Source organism: Arctopsyche grandis, chromosome 6 (assembly GCF_051622035.1).
Source record: "Arctopsyche grandis isolate Sample6627 chromosome 6, ASM5162203v2, whole genome shotgun sequence".
In the NCBI taxonomy this organism is placed as follows: domain Eukaryota; kingdom Metazoa; phylum Arthropoda; class Insecta; order Trichoptera; family Hydropsychidae; genus Arctopsyche; species Arctopsyche grandis.
This window is the reverse complement of record NC_135360.1, coordinates 32,758,853-32,777,222: the sequence shown is the minus strand read 5'-3', so window position 1 is coordinate 32,777,222 and position 18,370 is coordinate 32,758,853. Positions and strand designations below refer to the sequence as shown.

The window sequence follows — 18,370 nt, the reverse complement described above, 5'->3', positions numbered from 1 at the left end:
CGTTATTTCGGTGGAATCAAATCGACGCTAAAATATGTAGGAAAATTTCATACCCGTAGATTGAGTCCTGTTCGCGTCTTGGCGGATTTACCGGAATTACTGTCATTTGCGGCCGAAACGTAGCTGAAAACATAAATATTTGCATTGTGTCGAGAGTGCCAAAGTATGGATGTTGCAGTGCGAATGCAATTGTAATGAAGGTGTGAATATTTTACATGAACGGCTGCTTTGAAAATAGTTTTCGATGGAGTTCTGGTTGCGGGCCATTTTGTACGCTCTCCGGTTCGCGGCGCGTCACTTCACTGAAAAAAGGCGTGCCAACCTAAATTGTCGCAGCACTGAACCGACGCTACGAAGCACTGGCAACACTACATTTGTATATCAATAATTAAAAATCACCATAAACAAGATGCATACAATTTGGGACTGGAATAAAATTGCAACATCATAATTAAAAAAAATACGTGGTTTGAATGGGTCTAATTTTAAATTATCATTGAACGATAATTTATGTAGTATGTGGATATTTGGCTTTTTTTGGCCAAAACACTTCGGTATATGTGAAATCGGTCCCCGTGACGAGCCCGAATGTGAAACGCCGGAAAATGCAAATATCGGAAGGCAAAGATCGAAAATCAAAAGATCTTAAGTCGAAAGATCAAAAAACATTTAAATTTTTTACGGAAATATTTAAAAAAAATTTGTCCATCATCCACAAGCTCCTTATACAGTGTCCAAAACTCTCCTTCGGTTTTTCTATTTTTTAACATGGGATGCACATCAAAACGCCTATGTGATTTTGTATTGCCTTCTTGAGCTTCTTCTTCCAACAACAGCGCGATTATACATAATTTTTCGTTCGATAAACGTCGAAACATTTTTGCTGACTTGTATTCTGACGCGTAGCTACGAATTATGCATTCATATTGTAAGTACTCGACAATACGACGTAAGCAATATTGCGCCGTATCGTCATGGCCTGTAACGTATAAGTAAGCTGATTTTGCCTTGCACTCGGCCAAAGTGATGTAAGCGTGACGTGACCGCGACGTGTAGGTAGATATGAATAGAAATGTAATAAAATGACATATTTTAAACGGAGTCGTGCAGTGCTGAAGCCATGCAGTGCTGTTAAGTATGAACAGACCTTAAACCTGTTCGTCACTCTTAAATTAGGATGGGCATTTGCTCGACAAACGAATAACCCTTTTTTTGCTTAGCCATATTGACGACTTGGAGCAGTTCTGTAGTGGTTCGGTGATTATTCCGCAAAAAGCGATCACTAAAATCTCGATCACGGAACATCTTTCGATTGACTATTTAGTGATAATTTTACAAATGCAAACTTTGATAATTGGATTATTAGTCACATTGCGGTGGTCAAAAAGACAATTTTTGCCATTAAAATTGCTTTGCCATTAAAATATTTGACACTCAAGCTCTCGTTAGTATGATAGTTATCGTTAGTATGATGGACTTTTCGGCTGCCAGATGTTCCGTTATAGAGATTTTAGTGACTTTGTGACCAGTGCTCACCAAACCGCAAACTTTATGTAGCAGTTGAGTAACGCGATGAAAGTTGTGTGTTGGCAATAGTGCGAACGAGCGCGGGAGACGCTTGTCAGTTGTCAGATATCAGTTGCGTTTTAGAGGAAGCCAGGTTCTTCAAACGAGGAGGCAAAATGCAGGCGGCAGCTGAAACCGAGGAGCAGCCGAAACCCCGCAAACAACTCACTCAGGTGCAATCCCACTTTAAATCTCGCATAACCTCAATCTGACACCCCTCGCCCATCACCCCTCTCCACTCAGAAACAATGCTCAACTCTGACCTCATATACTTACACGGCATATATTTTACCTCAACTGACGGTATTCCCAACAAATACAAAACAATTTCAGGTTATGTTTGTCTAACTTAATGAGTCAAACCCCATCAGTGGCGACCCGTCTATATTGACTACGGGCCTGCAGCTTTCACAAAATAAAATTAATGTTCATGTCTCATTGCCATCGTTCTTAAATCATATTTTGATTCACACTTTGATTGTTGTGTTAATGATGTCCTTTACTTGGTTAAGTTTTGAGGCTAAGGATAGCAGCTAATTACCCAACTCCCTCTTCATCGGATCGGGCAAGTGGGTATCGCCTAAAGATTCACCAACGCTTGAGTTTTCACTTCGCTTAAATACCGTCTCTGTCAGATGGGCAAAACATGTCCCAACCTGAAGAGCCATTCATCGCCGTTTTATCTTAACATATATAAAGAAAGCAAAGCGAGTCATCCCTGCAGAATTGAGGATATGAATTCTCACAGGCCGCTTCCGAGCCCCACTCTAACGCTTTTCATTTCAACGCCTTATATATAATATCGATATAAACAATGTAACTTTTATACTACCTACATACATTAAATACAAACATTGTGTAATCACTGATAGCATGAACTTTCGATAATCCGTTTCTAACTAACTAAATATTCTTGCAATACATATTGTAGTTATAGAAACCATTTTTCAGTTATATTATACGTCTGTGTGTGCAGTACACTTATATAGTTATTAAATTAGCATACAATTGATTGTACTTTTAAATTTCATACCGTTTAGTAGGATTCTCATCGGGTTTCGAAAGACATCTCTGATATATACAAGTTATTTCGATCTAGATCTTCCATTCTCAAGATCCAGATCGTTAACTATTTTATTTATCTTGTATTTATTTCTTATAAATATTCTATTGTCACGTTTCTGCCAAACGGATCATAAGTTTCTGGAAATATAATATATTTAAATATTTAAACAAAATATGCCAGGGATTCATGTAATATATAATCACAATGAATTGAAAATACTCTTTTAGATAATAACAATGTGAATATTTATAATTATACTAATTTACAGACTAAGTTGCAGCCGCTGAGACGTGGTTTTAAAACACTACAACATGAAGCTACCGATAAAGAAAATTTAGCAGGAAGGCCCACGAAATTGATAACGTCAACCAAATCAAAAGAAGCTCCCGTGTAAGTTTTATCACTGTCGCTAAATACTGTCTGTTTGTATGATTTAAATAAATCAAATTTTATTTCCATTCATAGAGAACAATGGACTGAAAGCGATAAGAAGTTTGTTCATGTAGGAATTCAAACCGAAGTCGATATTGGATTTAATATAGAAGAACTGGTCAGTGCGGATGAACCGTCGGAAGGCTATTGGAAAATCGTAGCTGAAAGGCGAAGGTATCAGTGTTTCAAATTTTGTTACAATCATGCAAAACTTCATTATTATTAATATATTGAGACAATTTTTCAAAGCAATAATAATAATGTAAATATTTTTTGATTGATTTCAGGGTTACTTTAGAAGAGGCATTGGAAGAAAATCAAAAACTTCACGAAAAATTGGAGAAACTTGAGAAGGAAACCGAGTTATTGAGGGAAATGGTCGACGAATCCAAGAGTATCGTTGACGTATTATCTGTACGATGATTCACAATATTACGACTTGAAATGCTTTCAAAATTCCGTGTGTATTAAAGTTTTTTGAAATCTTTACAGGATATGATCAGCGAACAAGAATCTGGAATCGACTTAGCGGAAGCCAGCACCTCTAGCGTAAATGAAGAAGACAACTCGACAGAAAAGAATTAATTTTAAGATATTTATATTAATATAAATTATTTTTACATATGCTTGAACGACTGAAACTAGCATTACTTTTTTTTGTTTTTTTTAATATTTCATAGGATAAGATTTGACTTGCTATATGTACATTAGACGTAATTGAAATGATGATTGAAGTTTTTGGTTTTCTTGGGTGTTTTGTTGAAATTCCAGTTTTTATGATATTAATAAACAATAGCAAATAGTGCGACTATTTATTAAAGCAACTAAAAAAATCTTTTGTATATGAAAATTTATTAAAAATTTTAGCACATTCAACTTCAAAAAATAACAATAAATAAATAAAGGCACGATTTTACTCATTTATAGCTTTTCATCGGAACAAATTCGATATCAATTTGTCGATTTGATTCTCCCATATCCATACTGCGAGCAGTGGATTTTTGGACAACTCTACCAATAGTTTTCTATTAATACCGAGCGGCAATATGCATCGAACTTTTCTGTTTATACAACCACTTCCGTTAATGTAATCGGAAGACATTAAAGTATATATAAATCTAGCGTAAGAACAGTCAATATTATTCGTACTGCTCGAACAAACAGCCATGGGAGATCTGATAGTCTTCAAATAACCTTCGGTTAAGATCGGTATCACATAATTCACCTAAAATCAACGCAACTCATTAGTCGTTATAATAAAAATTATCATAATGTACATATATTGAAATAGCTCACTTCATCAAAGTAATATCTTATATACTGTTCAGGATTCGTCAACACATCCAACTTTTCATTTTCTAAGCAAATAACGTTTATTTGTTTATTTACTACTTGTTGATTTTGTATCGTTTTGTAAATACGCTCAGCGATATCAATACCATCGTCGAAATATGTTAGTAAAATACATGGCTTATTGATTTTCATCATTGCAATCGGTAAGTCGGTTTCTTTCGATTCGACGTCGTCTTTTTTACTCCAGCGTAGAACTTCTGGTAAATTGTTGGCGAAATAATTCGGCTTTATCATCGTGTCATTTCCAGAATTCGAATTGTAACCTTGATCGCTGTCTGTATTATTTAAAATATCCAACAGGCTCTTCAACGGATCGAATATTCCTTCAATCACATCAAAACGCTCCATCTTAATGAGCGACTGAATAATTTGTTCGAAATTGGAAGTCTCTCCTTGACAAAAGACTCTCAGTATTGACTCGGTCGGACACGCCTTCATAGAATTATCTATATACTGAGAACAAAATCATTTCACATAAATACAAACACAATGAGATGGAGAAAGTTTAACATATATGGTTAACAAACGTTGATTTCTTCAGCAGTAAGTCCCAAATGGTATCCTAGATCTTTCCAACCAGACGTATAGAGGTTATCTATCGTGCCGCCGATTCGCCTTGCCATGTTGATGTAAATCTTTTGGCATAATTGGGCCGCCGCATCGGTGCTAATTTTCTCCCGGTGGAATAAATAGCTGGCGTGTAGCCTTCTGGCTGTCGTGCATAAGTCATTATATTCCGTAATCCGACTGTCCAAGTTCGGTATTTCAACACTCAGAGTTGACTCTTCGTATTCAGATGTTAGCTCTTCACTGAAATAATAAATAAAATATAGATATTTATCAAATTGCTTGTATAATAATACAGATTCTCAACTGTTGAGAGGTTGACTACGATACAAAATCCAATACCAAAGTAAATTCCAATCTAAATGTGAACTTAATAAGACTACTGAGCAACTCAAATCCCTTGAAAGGGTACTTCCGTGTGCTTACAGAAGAAGCTGCAACCAAGAGACAAACTGGTTGCTGTAAATGGCATGAAATTTGCTTTAACATACACTGAGGTAAATATTTTGAAGCTGTATGATCACATTAAATCTTAAGTTATTATATTTTAAAAAAATATAATGATAACTTTTTTCCTACATTTTTAAATATTTTTTTATATGCAAATTTGGTCTGGTAACTAAGATGATCTAATGGTTACAAGGAACGAATTGGAAACAGGAAAAAGTTAATAAAAAATACTTCAACGTTATCTACCGTATAAAATAGCTTTAATAAAATTTAATCATTAAAAGAAAAATGAAGATGAAAAGGTAAAATTGATTTGGAGATTAGCAATACTATAAAAAGATCTATTTTACCTGTCCATGACGTTTGAGAGAACATTAGTTGACGGACAACTGTCAATGAACTGCATTTAGCTTTCGACATTGGTGCCAACTTAAAATTACAGCTGTTTATCTCATCGGTTTTTAGCTAAATGGAATTTTTACTACTAGATAAGTAAGTAATTCAACGTCAAATTTTGAATTCGTTATAGAATAATAACAAGAATTAATCTAAAAATCATAAATTACAAATCGGACTCAATAAACTGAAGTTCCAACGTTGGCCATGCAATAGTCGTAGATATGGACTTGAATTATTAAAACAATGCTGTAACGACAATTGTCCCTAAATATACAAAAAAATATTACTATCAGTTAATACCTTAACAAGAGCACCATAAAATATTATTAAAATAAAAATTGAGCTCCACAACATATACGGTGACATTTAATCCACTCTGTAGATATATAAAGTTTGTATTGTATTTATTAATATACTCCAAAATATCGCCCTTCCCTTGGAAAATTTCTGAATTCGTGGCTGATGACTACTGCGGTTTGGTGATTATTCCGCACAAAATTATCTCGTACATGTCACTAAAATCTCGATGCTCGAAAATCTGGCACCAGAAAATACCAATTACCCACACGAACTATCATACTATTGAGAACTCAAGTGTCTAATTTTCCTTATTTGTGGTTTTCGCGGCAACGATTGTTGTGTGGGCGATCACAATGTGTGAAATAATCCGTTTACCGATTCCTGCATAGCCTGCGACTTAAGTTTTTCTTCCAATTTTCAGCCAGTTGAAATTAAAGGTAGACGGATTATTGCGCAAATTACGATCGGACGCACGACAATCGTTGCCACAAAAATATCTATATAAAATTATAACACTCGAGTTCTCGTTAGTATAATATTTCACGGAATTGATGGAATTTTTGGGTGCCAGATGTTCCGTGACGAGATTTTAGTGACGTGCGCGAGATCGCTTTTTGCAGAATAATAACCGAACCGAAATAAAATTGGGTAATTGGATTATTAGTTACAATCATACGTGCATTTTTTTCTGGCAATCACGACTCGATGATGTCCTCATATTTTTACTTTTTTATTTTATTTTATTCTTGGTAGGAAATATCACATGTACTTGCATAGCAGTGGTTCTTAGTTAACAATGTTTTTGAAGATTTGATTCCTGTTATTCTGAATGTATTTATAATACAAATGCACCGACAAAATCGCACAACGCATATATAATTAAATGGTAATTGGATTATGAGTCACATTACGATCGCCCAAAAGACAATTTTTCCATGAAAATCGCGAATACGGAATATTTGGCAGTCGAGTTCTTGTTAGTATGATAGTAATCGTTAATATGATGGACTTCTCGGCTGCCAGATGTTTCGTTATAGAGATTTTAGTGAATTTTGGGCGAGCGCTTTGTGACCAATAATCACCAAACCATAAAATTGTATACTTACGCCAAATGATACATTGGTATCAGTTTTAATGATCCTCGAATTCGATTACTAGATTTTCAAATAATTTTATTTTGATTTTTCAATATGAAAACGAAATAAACTTGATAAAAAGCATGGTCGTAAAAAAATGTGTTGTTGTTTTTCATGGCGGGTGTGTCAGCGTCGCGGTCGTTTTAAATCGACGCAAGGAAATCCTAATTTCTTCTGAAAACAGTATATTATTATTATTTTGAGCTTTGAAAATAATCAATAAACATTAAATATGCACTTACAATGATATTTATGCTAATTTTAGTAATGGACGCCAACAGCAATGACTCTCAGCCCATGTCAGTAGGCAGTATACTTTCCATTCCAAAACATAACCACCCCAGTAAACCATACAGAAATGAGTGTTCAGAAAATGGTTTTAGATCCATAGAAGAAATACGTAAACTCACTTGCAACTAACAATCAAATCACAAACAAAAATATGTAGCAACAATTAAAAATTTCCTTACATTTGATTCACAGCTCCGATATATAGACATATCTTCCAATATCCATACTTCAACAAAATGCAATCGCAAGTAATGGACGACGTGCTATACAGCGGTAAATACGTATAAAATACACTACTTGTTATGTTGAACATGTTTTAAACGCATCATTTTCCTTTTAGATAAATCTGTCGTCGTTTCTGCACCAACCGGCTCCGGAAAGACGGTCATTTTTGAACTAGCCATTGTGAGATTGATGATGCAAATGAATAATTCCAACTATAAGGACGATTTTAAAATAATATATAGTATGCAAAATACAAATATAATGGATGTAAATATATATGTGTATATGAATTTATATTTAAATTGAATTTCAGTGGCTCCGACAAAAGCTCTATGCACGGAAAGATTAATGGATTGGTATGGGAAGTTTATCAAATTAGGTTTGACTTCAATTGAAGTGACGGGAGATAGCGATACGTTAGATTTCAATCAATTAAAAGCTCATCGGTATTTTATCATTGCATTTTTATATTGTTATGATATGTATATATGGTGTATAAAGTTTTCTTTATGTTTGAATTGAAGAATCATTATGACGACACCTGAAAAATGGGACTCGCTCACAAGGAGGTGGAAAGACAACAAGCAAATGGTCGAAATGGTGAAATTGTTCATCATGGATGAGGTTTACATTGTATAAATATTTATAATTATGCAATTGGATTTGTGTTTTAATTTGATTATCGAATTTAAGGTACATTTATTGAATGAAGATGTGCGTGGACCAGTTTTAGAAGTGGTTGTAAGTCGAATGAAAACAATTCAGGTATATTTAGAATATGCTTATTATATAAGTTATATTTTAAGATTGTTTTTATGTAATTTTATACTAAATATATACAGGAGGTTATCCATACGACTTATTCGAAAGATGGTGATATCACTATGAAAGAAGAACAAGGCACTAACATACGTTTTTTAGCTGCTTCTGCGACTATTCCAAACGCTGAAGATATCGCTGCGTGGCTTCAAACTAAATATAAACCGGCTGTTTGTTTTAAGTATGCATTTGTTTTATATGATTCTTTTCATTGTTGGTTTATTTTATTACTATTGTTGATGTTTCAGTTTGGGAGAAGAATACCGATCGGTGAAACTTGTCAAGATTGTCGAAGGCTATCCATGTCGCGACGGTCAAAGTCTTTTTAAGTTTGATATATTTTTGAATTACAGAGTTAAGACAGTTATGGAGAAATATTGTGGCGGAAAGCCGACATTGGTAAAGAGTTAGACTATACTTTGAATATTTAATTCAATACATATTTGTATACAACTTCAGCTGAATAAAAAATGATATAAATTGAAATAGTAATATGATAAAATCGCACAAATGAGAATCTTATTGCTATTAAGAAATAAATTCACTTATAATTAGAGACTTGTATTTGTAGCATTTTATGATAAATGCCGAAATTTCATTGAAATAGAAGATTCTCATATTTCTATTTCAATTTTTTTATTCGTATAATAACTTATGTTTGATTAAACTGAACAGTAAAAAAAATACTGGAGACGAGACTTTTAAGTTTGATCCATCGAATATGACAATGATTTTTGTGGTTTTCTTCTTGTTTTGGCTTTTATAGTCTCTTACTCAAAATTTTGTATTATTGCGCCAAAACTGAGCATTAGAATTAATTTTCAGATGTTTTTTCTATTGATTACGATTTTTTATTGCTTATAATTAATTATCTATTTAATTTTAATTGTTAAAAGCATATATTTTTTTTTCTCAACTATGTATCTATTGGGCCAGTTTTATCTTTCGCCACGTTTTAAAGGATTAATTTTCAATCTTTTCTTTTTATTTTTCTAAATGTACTAATTCGAGTGGTAAATGATTTTGTAAAAATATTGAGATGGAAAACCAATCCTTCTAAATTTAGTGAAATATAATGGATTCATAACAGCTTGAGAAAAAAATATTTTTGACTGAAAATTCGCTAGATAATTAATTAGACGTATTTTAAATCAATAAAAAATCACTATCAATAGAAAAAACATCTGAAAATTGATTTCAATACTCACTTTTGGCACAGCAATACTAGATATTGAGTTTAAGACTACAAAAGCCAAAAATCTTTTTGAATAAAGAAAGAAAGCAACGAAAATCATTGTCATATTCGATTTTAGTGGGTCAAACTCAGTAAATATTGCTTAGTCTCAGCTTCGGTAAGTAAAAAACGTGATTTTTTTGTTGCTCAGTGTTATTAAAACTGTTATGATAATTCATAGATCTTTTGTAATACCCGTAAAAGCGTCATGCTAACGGCTGAAACCTTATCGAAGGAACTTCTATTTCACTTCACCAACGGGCAGGCTACAAAATTCACCGAAATGGCAGCAAGATTGAGCGAAAAAAAGCTACAGGTTTATAAAGAGAAAAATTCAATCCAATATTAACACCAAACACGATACTTACATACAAAATAATACTATATATCGATTACAGAAACTAGCCATGAGCGGCATCGGCTGTCACCATGCTGGATTTTTGCACAGCGATAGAAACATAATCGAGCAAATGTTCAGAGCGGGAAATCTACCGGTGCTCATCACCACATCTACGTTAGGTTTGTAGAAAGTCATCGCGACAGATTCATATATTATCTTAGCCAGCAGTATGGCTCGGTGGTTGCGTTTATGTTTAAATCCCGTGCTAATCTTCAATGCTGCTGGTCAGACTTGGATATTTGTGACTCCAAGTCGATCGTTTCCTGTCAGAGTTTGCCAATTTATCTGATTTCATTGTTGAAACGGTTCCTCCTTCGAATTGGCAAACACCATCCTACCCGCCGTGTCACCAATATCTGAATTTGATTTATGTGCAATATGTTAAAGTTTATGTACAAGTCTAAATCCATAGATCTCTTTATGAACTAATTCATTAACCCTTTGAGTGTTGACGTCTTTTCTGTTGAAAGCATTGCCACGCTGAGAATTTCGCCAACATTTTTAACTACAATTTTTTAGAAATCCAATAGAAAGCAGGTATAAAAATTGTACCTAATCCAAACCTCTACCTTTGAATCGCAGTCGACTATTTTTTTTTGTATTTTTATTGTAGCAATGAAATGTTTATTACAATTTTTGTTTTTTCCTGCCGCCCCATAATGTTGTCGAATCATTTCTATCAAAATATCGTCAGTAGATACATATCTCTTAACCAAATCTTAAATGAATAGGGCCAACCTTAACTTAACCTAACCTATCGTGACCCTTAAATAAATAGGTGTTGGCTGCTAAGCTATCTTTTTTTTGTGAAAATATTGATGAAATAAAACTAAAAAAAATGATATCTTAGCAGCCAACACCTATTTATTTAAGGGTCAGGATATGTTAGGTTAAGTTAAGTTTGGCCCTATTCATTTAAGATTATGTTGTTAGGGTCAGTATTCAGTCTCAGTGTCACACGCGAGAACTGAGACAGTGAGACCGCATATTAAAGTAAAAGTTTGAAGGTAGATCGCATACTAAAGTAGATATGTGAAGGTAGACCGCATACTAAAGTAGCACCTCCAAACAAACCCTAGATAACTACCGTCAAGGATTTCGAGTTTTGTAAAGGTGTCTTTAGACTCTCTAATATATCTTGCAACAATATAAAATAAACAAAACGAGTCTATTAATGAATGTATTTTTCCAAAACTAGTTCGATCTTCTTCTTTGTTGTTAAAATGTAATGCTCACAATCTAAATGCCAAGCCACAATCTAAAATACTCAGCAGTTAGAGATTTCCATCGGGACATTCTGCTATGGTTATAAATACAGAAATTCCGTTGTAAACCAGTCTTAATAAATGTTGACAAATAAAATGACACAGATTACACGACTCATGTTCAATGCTTTTTATTATTAATAAATTATGTTCACAATACATCTCATATCTATTTTAATAGCTACTGATCTACTGATCATTTTCTATTTTACAATTTTATTTAATTTGGTTAGTAATCATAGTATTATATTATTCTAATGTTAATGTACAGCATAATAGGAAAAAGTATTACCTATTTTCAATGCATTATTTTTCAATGCTACCTGGAAAGTCTCAGCGGGTAGTATTCTTGTTTACTTTGTACAAGCTGCAAATACAACGCCCGTTGGCGTTTTTCAGGCCCATGGACTTGTTAGCAAAACGCCGATCAACATTCAAAGGGTTAATTTCAGCGATTTATGGAATAAAAAATGATGCAGTGTTTGTAATTGGCTTGGAAGGCGCAATGGGGTTTACCCGTTAGGCCTTCCTGGTATATATATCTATGTAAATAAAAAATATGCATGTATTTATTTTTCCAATTTTCAGCAATGGGAGTGAATTTGCCGGCACATCTCGTCATAATCAAAACCACACAACACTATGTGAACGGAGCATATACTGTAATCATATTTTTCAATTCTGAATTCAACTGTGTAATAGATGCATATAATGAATAAATTATTCAACGTTTTGTAGGAATATGAGGAGAGTACTATTTTGCAAATGATGGGTCGTGCAGGTAGGCCTCAATTCGACGTTGAAGGTGTTGCCGTCATCATGACTAGAAATCAAGATAGGGTTTGTATTGAAATTAATTAAATATTTGTTTATTTTTACATGCGGTTTATTTTTCTTTATTATTTTTTTTTTTTTGCTTTTTTTACATTCATTACAAAACGGTACAGATAAATAATAATATATATATATTTTATAAGACAAGGAAAAATGCATAGTTTACATCAAATATCACATTTTTTAAATATAATATAACATAATATTATATTATAAAATATACATACATATACAATAATTAAAATAACAATTAGAATGTTAATATAAAAATAATATATGTTTTAATTCAAAATTATTACTGTCGAGAGTTGTTAATTTTGAAAGAAATTTCTAATGATTTTGTTTTATTCAACGATTTTCATTTTAATAGGGAATAATATAAACTGCTAAAAATCTCATTATAACGCTTTATAAATCCATATTTTATTATTGCATTTAAATTTCAGTATTTATAGTGTTTGATGTTTACTCCCTATTTATGTACATATGTAGAAGTGTTAAAAATTAAATATTTGAGTTGCTGCCGAACGTTTGGTTTTAGAATTTAGAAGACTTTAGCGTTGTCTTCGAATGATATTTTGGGTACGAAACCACTCTCTCCGTCGACGCTGTACTCCACTTTCATCAATCGTCCGTCGGGGAGCAAAACTTGGTACCCTCCGGTGACTCGACCGCTCTCGTCTCCGTTTTCGTTCTTGTTGAAGAACAACGTCTTCTCCGGATCTTTCACCTCGTAGTTGTACTCGTACTGAAATTACACACACAATTCTCGCGTACAAAACGTTAATTATATGTCCTAATTGATTTATGTAAGTGTGTGTGTGTGTGTGAAGTGGTGTCATTCAATTTTCATGACAAAGGGTTTCCAACAAAAAATCTTTAAATATAATTCATACTATAGTTTCAGAAACCATGAAACTAGCTGTTTTTTATATTACATATATTTGTTTGAAATTGCAAGAAGTTACTATATATATTAATTCATTATAACTCGTCAATTCATTTCAGAAAAATATTATATATTTTTGTTATTAAATTATATTCCAGTAACTTTGGTACTATATAAACGAGCAATCAAAGAAATGAAATTAGATTAAATGTTATTATTATAAATATCTGAATAACATACTATTATAATATTATAATAATATATAGACCTGTATTTTTAGCATTTTTCATTTCAAGATTCACACTTCATGCAATTTTTTTTGCATTTATTCTCTCATATTATGTACTATTGGTTTTACCCGGCTTCGCTCAGTATTTGTAATATAAACAGCTTAAACACGGCTAATCTAATAGTAAACATTTTGATTAAAATTATTTGAATAGTTTTATTTTATTTGTGCTCATGAACTCCCCCCTCTCGACTCCTTAACTTACTGGCACATTACTTGGACCTATTCGATGCCAGTTATGTTGAGTTAGTGGAACACATCCTAAATAGCACGATATAAATTTTTCAATCTTATTTCTTTGTTTTTATTTTGTGTACATATTTTTTACTTGATTTTTATTATTTTTTTATGATGTTTTTTTTTATTTATGATTTTTATTATTTTTTATGATGTTTTTTTTATATTTTTTTATGATTTTTATTATTTGTATTATAATCACATTGACGCTTTGGGGCAACCTGTCAAGTCTCTGTGGTATTGATTTTTTTTTAAAATAAAATAAAATTGACAACAAAACAAACATACATACAAAGTCTCTTTCGAAATAATATATTAAGATTATTTCCTAAAAATTGTCATTTTATACTATTTTTATTCGTTATGTTAACTTCAAATTGTAATTATTTCCTTAATTGTGATTCAAGGTATTGAAACTGATTTTTTTTATTTTAAAAATCTTCTATTCGCATTCTATTCGAACCATTCTATTCGCTAAAATGAAATATGAAAATGCTTAAAAATTGAGAAAAATATGTCTCTAATAATATCGAAACATTCCTAGCACTGAAAGTTTTGTATTAGTTTCATTTAGTCTGTTATTTATGAATAAATAAGCGGGGTCTAATTTATCATTGAGGGTGTGTAAAATATTGAACAAATGAAAATTCAAGATCCGGTTCCCCAATTGAGACTATAATGTGCTGTAATTTAATTTGCATTTATCTTTTATCAAAAATAATCCATTACCAAACAAAAAAGTTTTTGTGGAAACCCTTGGAAGACTTCTGAATGACAGCATTATATATATATATATATATATATATATATATATATATATATATATATATATATATATATATGTGTGTATATATGTGTGTGTGTATTTACCGGCATCGGAGCTTCGGCGGGAGCTTGCGGAGCCGCCATGACGACCGCTGCAAACATGATCAACCCTGCGCCGAGGAGAATCATGCTCTTGTCGCTTATCATGATCACTGCAACAATGAGCATTTGAATATGAGATGTCGACGTCGGTATCAGTGCAATTAATCATCGTGGCAGCGCACACGAAGCGGTGATCTCTTAGTTTAAAAATTTGCCCATAGGAAAAAAATGAAAGAAGGCAAGCCTTGAAAAGTGTTTCTGGTCTTTGTGTTTGGGCTTTGGCAACTGAAACTGACAACAATGCGCCCAGGTCGCACGCTACGGCCATTGTCTAGCCCGCCAATTATCACACGGCGGAGCAGAATTTCATTTATCTCGGAAATCGAATTGATCCAGTGCTCCAGTGGGGATGTTGCGTCACTCCACGGTCAGATGAGGCCGTACGATTGTGTACGGAACTCGCTCGTTAAAATTTATTCAATTAAACATGCATATTGTTTACCCCACATATCCATATGTACATATTTATATGCTTTATTTCACATCTACAAAGGCAGTATTGAGATACTTGTGCAATAAATCAATAAAGCCATCTATATATGTATATACATGTATAGAAATGGTGTACCATCTCACAGTACTCTAACTTAGATCGTATGTGGTTTTTGAGAGGATTTGAGTGTCCCCGGAGTCAAATTGTCTCCATATATAAACAGACACCTGCCTGAGCAACGCCAAGTAATTTATTTAGTTTATAAATAAAATAAACATTGCACTGTTTGCATACATATTTATATACAAAATCTAGAAGACTAAATATCGAGGGTATAATTTTTTTTTGTATATAAACTTAATTTGGTTTCGTTTGTTTATTTGATTTAATTTATTTTATTCTTCGTTCGTAAAAAACAAACCCATATTTAACTTACTGTTTATAAGTCTACTCAGTTTTATACACAAAAGAAAAAACTCTAGCATTATACAGGTTTTACCTTTTTACAAATCGTATTAAAACGTAAATATAGAAGAGGCTTGTAAAAATTTAATTTGGTCTGCAAAAGGTTGAATTTGATTTGCAAAAGGTTGAATTTGATTTGCAAAAGGTTGAATTTGATTTTCAAAAGGTTGAATTTCATTTGCAAAAGTTTGAATTTCATTTGCAAAAGGTTGAATTTCATTTGCAAGAGTTTGAATTTCATTTGCAAAAGGTTGAATTTCATTTGCAAAAGGTTGAATTTGAATTGTAAAAACTGTATAGAATCACCGTCTTCACAATTTTCTTTAATACAAAACATTATACATATGTTGTAAAATTATATCAATATATTCAATATAAATTTGTAGTGTGGAATATTTATATATAGTTTTATCTAAATTATCAGTTTAAATTTTATTGTATAGTGCCCATTGATATTTAAATGAAGGCTTTGTAGAGTGTTTAAAGATATGAAATCCATATTTTGAACTTTAAGAACCTTTTGGTAGCACAGAAATAGATGGGTTTTTAATTTCATATATACTATTGTATTTATGTACAGTCAAATTACATTATAAAGTACGCATAAAGTCCTCTCAATACTGGGAATTCGTTATTTTATTATGCTTTAAAATGAAATTTAAGTTTATATATGTGCATTAATTAGTCGTAAAAACAAATCAAGTTCAAAGTAAAAATTAAACAATTGAATTCACTTTTAATTGAAACAAAATGTAAAATGCAGTAAAAATAATATAAAAGTGTATCGAGAATTAAACAAATGAATTCACTTTTAATTGAAACAAAATGCAATCGTTATTTGAATGATGCAAGCTTTTACTAAAAGTTTCAATGCAAAGTAAATTTAAAAGTTTCAATGCAAACTGTCACGTTTGAAAGTTGTGCACTTTACGTATTGAAAATGAGATGGTTTCGTTTGATCCCCGCCATCGGTTCTCACCTTTAATTTCCCGTTTAGGTAATAAACACAGAACCACAAATACACACACGAACACTTAAAATTTCTCACAAGACTGGTATCAATTCCAATGTGAGTCTGCGTTTATATACGCCATCACTCTACCTGCACTCTCCCTCTCCGTATGAAATTGAAATTGTATTCTGTCGTATCTGCGATGCGATTTACCCTTGATTTTCCTCTCTTCGAATTTTCCTCCATTGTAAAATGCGTTCGTTTGCTCGTACGTAAACTCAAAACCGATCTTGACTCAATATTATTTACCAACGGTGGTTTTGGAATAAAATACATAAATATACATAGTAGATTTTTTGTATGATGTGGAATGGAAAAAAAATCTACTATGTAAATTTTAATGGCTACTGATGCAGTGATCATTATCTATTTTACACATTGTTTCTTGTTAGTCTAATTTATAGTATAATTTTATTTACATGTAAGAGGGCTGAACACCAGCGCCTTGTCCATACAAACGTACTATACTTCTTCCTTCCTCAATTATGGCACCAGAGAAATTATTTTTTAATATGCTATGGATATCCACCATTGGGGTGCATCTATCATTTTATTTTTTTGATTAATTATTTTTTATAAGAGCTAGGAGCTGCCAAACATCTATAAAATGGCCTCTGTTTTACACCCACGAAAAGAGTCCAGCGTGCTTATTTAACGGTCGATTAAAAAAAAAAATACGCCGATAGATGCACAGAAAATATCTTTCTCATACCGATGATGACATTTTTTTAAAAATTGGTCCAATTTTGGAGGAGAAAATAGGCGAATACGAAACCTCGATTTTGTCAATTTAAAATACGTATTATCTGGTGGAAGCGCAACTGTCGCATTCACTCAATATATATATATATTGATATATATATTGTCGCATTCACTCAATATATAGATTCATTCAATATATATATCGAAGAAAGGAACGGCAACAAAATTAAGATTTCAGGTGTACTTAAGGATTAATAGGAAAAACAGCTAAGAAAATTTATATGTAATACAGTTCGAAACCAATGAAATTAGATTTTTTCATTTTTAAATGCTTTTTTATTATTACGAAATTATGTTCACAATACATCTTATATCTATTTTAATAGCTACTGATCGACTGATCACTTTCTATTTTACAATTTTAATTTAATTAACTAGTAATCATAGTATTATATTATTCTAATGTTAATGTATGTAGAGCATAATAGGAAAAAGGGCTCAAAAACCTATTTACAATTCTTATAATTCATACATCTAATACATAATATTAATTAAAGGCTCTCTAAAGTCGACGATCTAAAGCAGATTGTAATCTGTGTGAAACCAATGAAACGAAGAAAGTTATATGTAATGAAATCGATAATTTTCAGCAGTCGTGTTATATTATGCTTTCAAATATGACATAATTTATGTAAAATACGTATGTATATTTTTTGATGAAAAGTATTTAAAAAAAAAAAAATATTTCTCACTACCGGTGCTACCGAAAAAACCATTAACCGGTATTTATTTGTTTTTGAAAATATTAATTAATTAATTAATTTTATGGCTTCGCCTGAATAACAGGTCAAAAAGGATGTTGAGTATTGACTTATTCTTCGACTAATCCATAAAAACTAGCTGATGCAACGTTTTCTTTTAAATTAACAACAATTCAACTAACATAAAATTGGACTTTTTATATTTACCTAAAAAAAACTACCGGTACTACTAAAAAAACAATTTACCGTTATTTATTTGCTTAGGAAAATATGAATTAATTTATTTTAGGGCTTCGGCTTACCGACTCCTTTGAATAA

The 18,370-nt window shown here is 32.1% G+C and overlaps 4 protein-coding genes across 4 annotated transcripts in view; 2 read left to right on the top strand and 2 right to left on the bottom strand.

Moving 5' to 3' along the window:
• The first annotated feature begins 1,567 nt into the window (after nucleotides 1-1,567).
• On the top strand, nucleotides 1,568-3,886 carry geminin (geminin DNA replication inhibitor). The gene is made up of 5 exons (XM_077432885.1): nucleotides 1,568-1,739; nucleotides 2,901-3,022; nucleotides 3,098-3,238; nucleotides 3,352-3,478; nucleotides 3,557-3,886. The coding sequence occupies exons 1-5, from the start codon at nucleotides 1,683-1,685 to the stop codon at nucleotides 3,647-3,649; spliced, it is 540 nt and encodes a 179-aa protein (XP_077289011.1). The 5' UTR covers nucleotides 1,568-1,682; the 3' UTR covers nucleotides 3,650-3,886.
• On the bottom strand, nucleotides 3,740-6,019 carry LOC143913217 (uncharacterized). The gene is made up of 4 exons (XM_077432884.1): nucleotides 5,785-6,019; nucleotides 4,945-5,227; nucleotides 4,361-4,870; nucleotides 3,740-4,289 (listed from the first exon to the last, which is right to left on the bottom strand). The coding sequence occupies exons 1-4, from the start codon at nucleotides 5,838-5,840 to the stop codon at nucleotides 3,996-3,998; spliced, it is 1,143 nt and encodes a 380-aa protein (XP_077289010.1). The 5' UTR covers nucleotides 5,841-6,019; the 3' UTR covers nucleotides 3,740-3,995.
• A 1,370-nt stretch (nucleotides 6,020-7,389) lies between these two features.
• Nucleotides 7,390-18,370, top strand: part of LOC143912681 (uncharacterized) — a 40,762-nt gene continuing 29,781 nt past the window's right edge. The window contains exons 1-13 of the mRNA XM_077431977.1: nucleotides 7,390-7,452; nucleotides 7,535-7,669; nucleotides 7,753-7,833; nucleotides 7,901-8,026; nucleotides 8,099-8,231; nucleotides 8,310-8,409; nucleotides 8,479-8,550; nucleotides 8,628-8,785; nucleotides 8,853-9,003; nucleotides 10,020-10,154; nucleotides 10,237-10,357; nucleotides 12,092-12,165; nucleotides 12,242-12,343. Coding sequence (XP_077288103.1) covers nucleotides 7,537-7,669; nucleotides 7,753-7,833; nucleotides 7,901-8,026; nucleotides 8,099-8,231; nucleotides 8,310-8,409; nucleotides 8,479-8,550; nucleotides 8,628-8,785; nucleotides 8,853-9,003; nucleotides 10,020-10,154; nucleotides 10,237-10,357; nucleotides 12,092-12,165; nucleotides 12,242-12,343 — 1,386 coding nt within the window. The 5' untranslated portion in view covers nucleotides 7,390-7,452; nucleotides 7,535-7,536. The remainder of the gene's footprint in view (nucleotides 7,453-7,534; nucleotides 7,670-7,752; nucleotides 7,834-7,900; nucleotides 8,027-8,098; nucleotides 8,232-8,309; nucleotides 8,410-8,478; nucleotides 8,551-8,627; nucleotides 8,786-8,852; nucleotides 9,004-10,019; nucleotides 10,155-10,236; nucleotides 10,358-12,091; nucleotides 12,166-12,241; nucleotides 12,344-18,370) is intronic.
• Nucleotides 12,832-16,625, bottom strand: LOC143913641 (pro-resilin-like). Its single transcript, XM_077433541.1, has 3 exons — nucleotides 16,557-16,625; nucleotides 14,623-14,729; nucleotides 12,832-13,085 (listed from the first exon to the last, which is right to left on the bottom strand). Exons 2-3 carry the CDS (start codon nucleotides 14,722-14,724, stop codon nucleotides 12,882-12,884), a joined length of 306 nt encoding a protein of 101 aa, XP_077289667.1. The 5' UTR covers nucleotides 14,725-14,729; nucleotides 16,557-16,625; the 3' UTR covers nucleotides 12,832-12,881.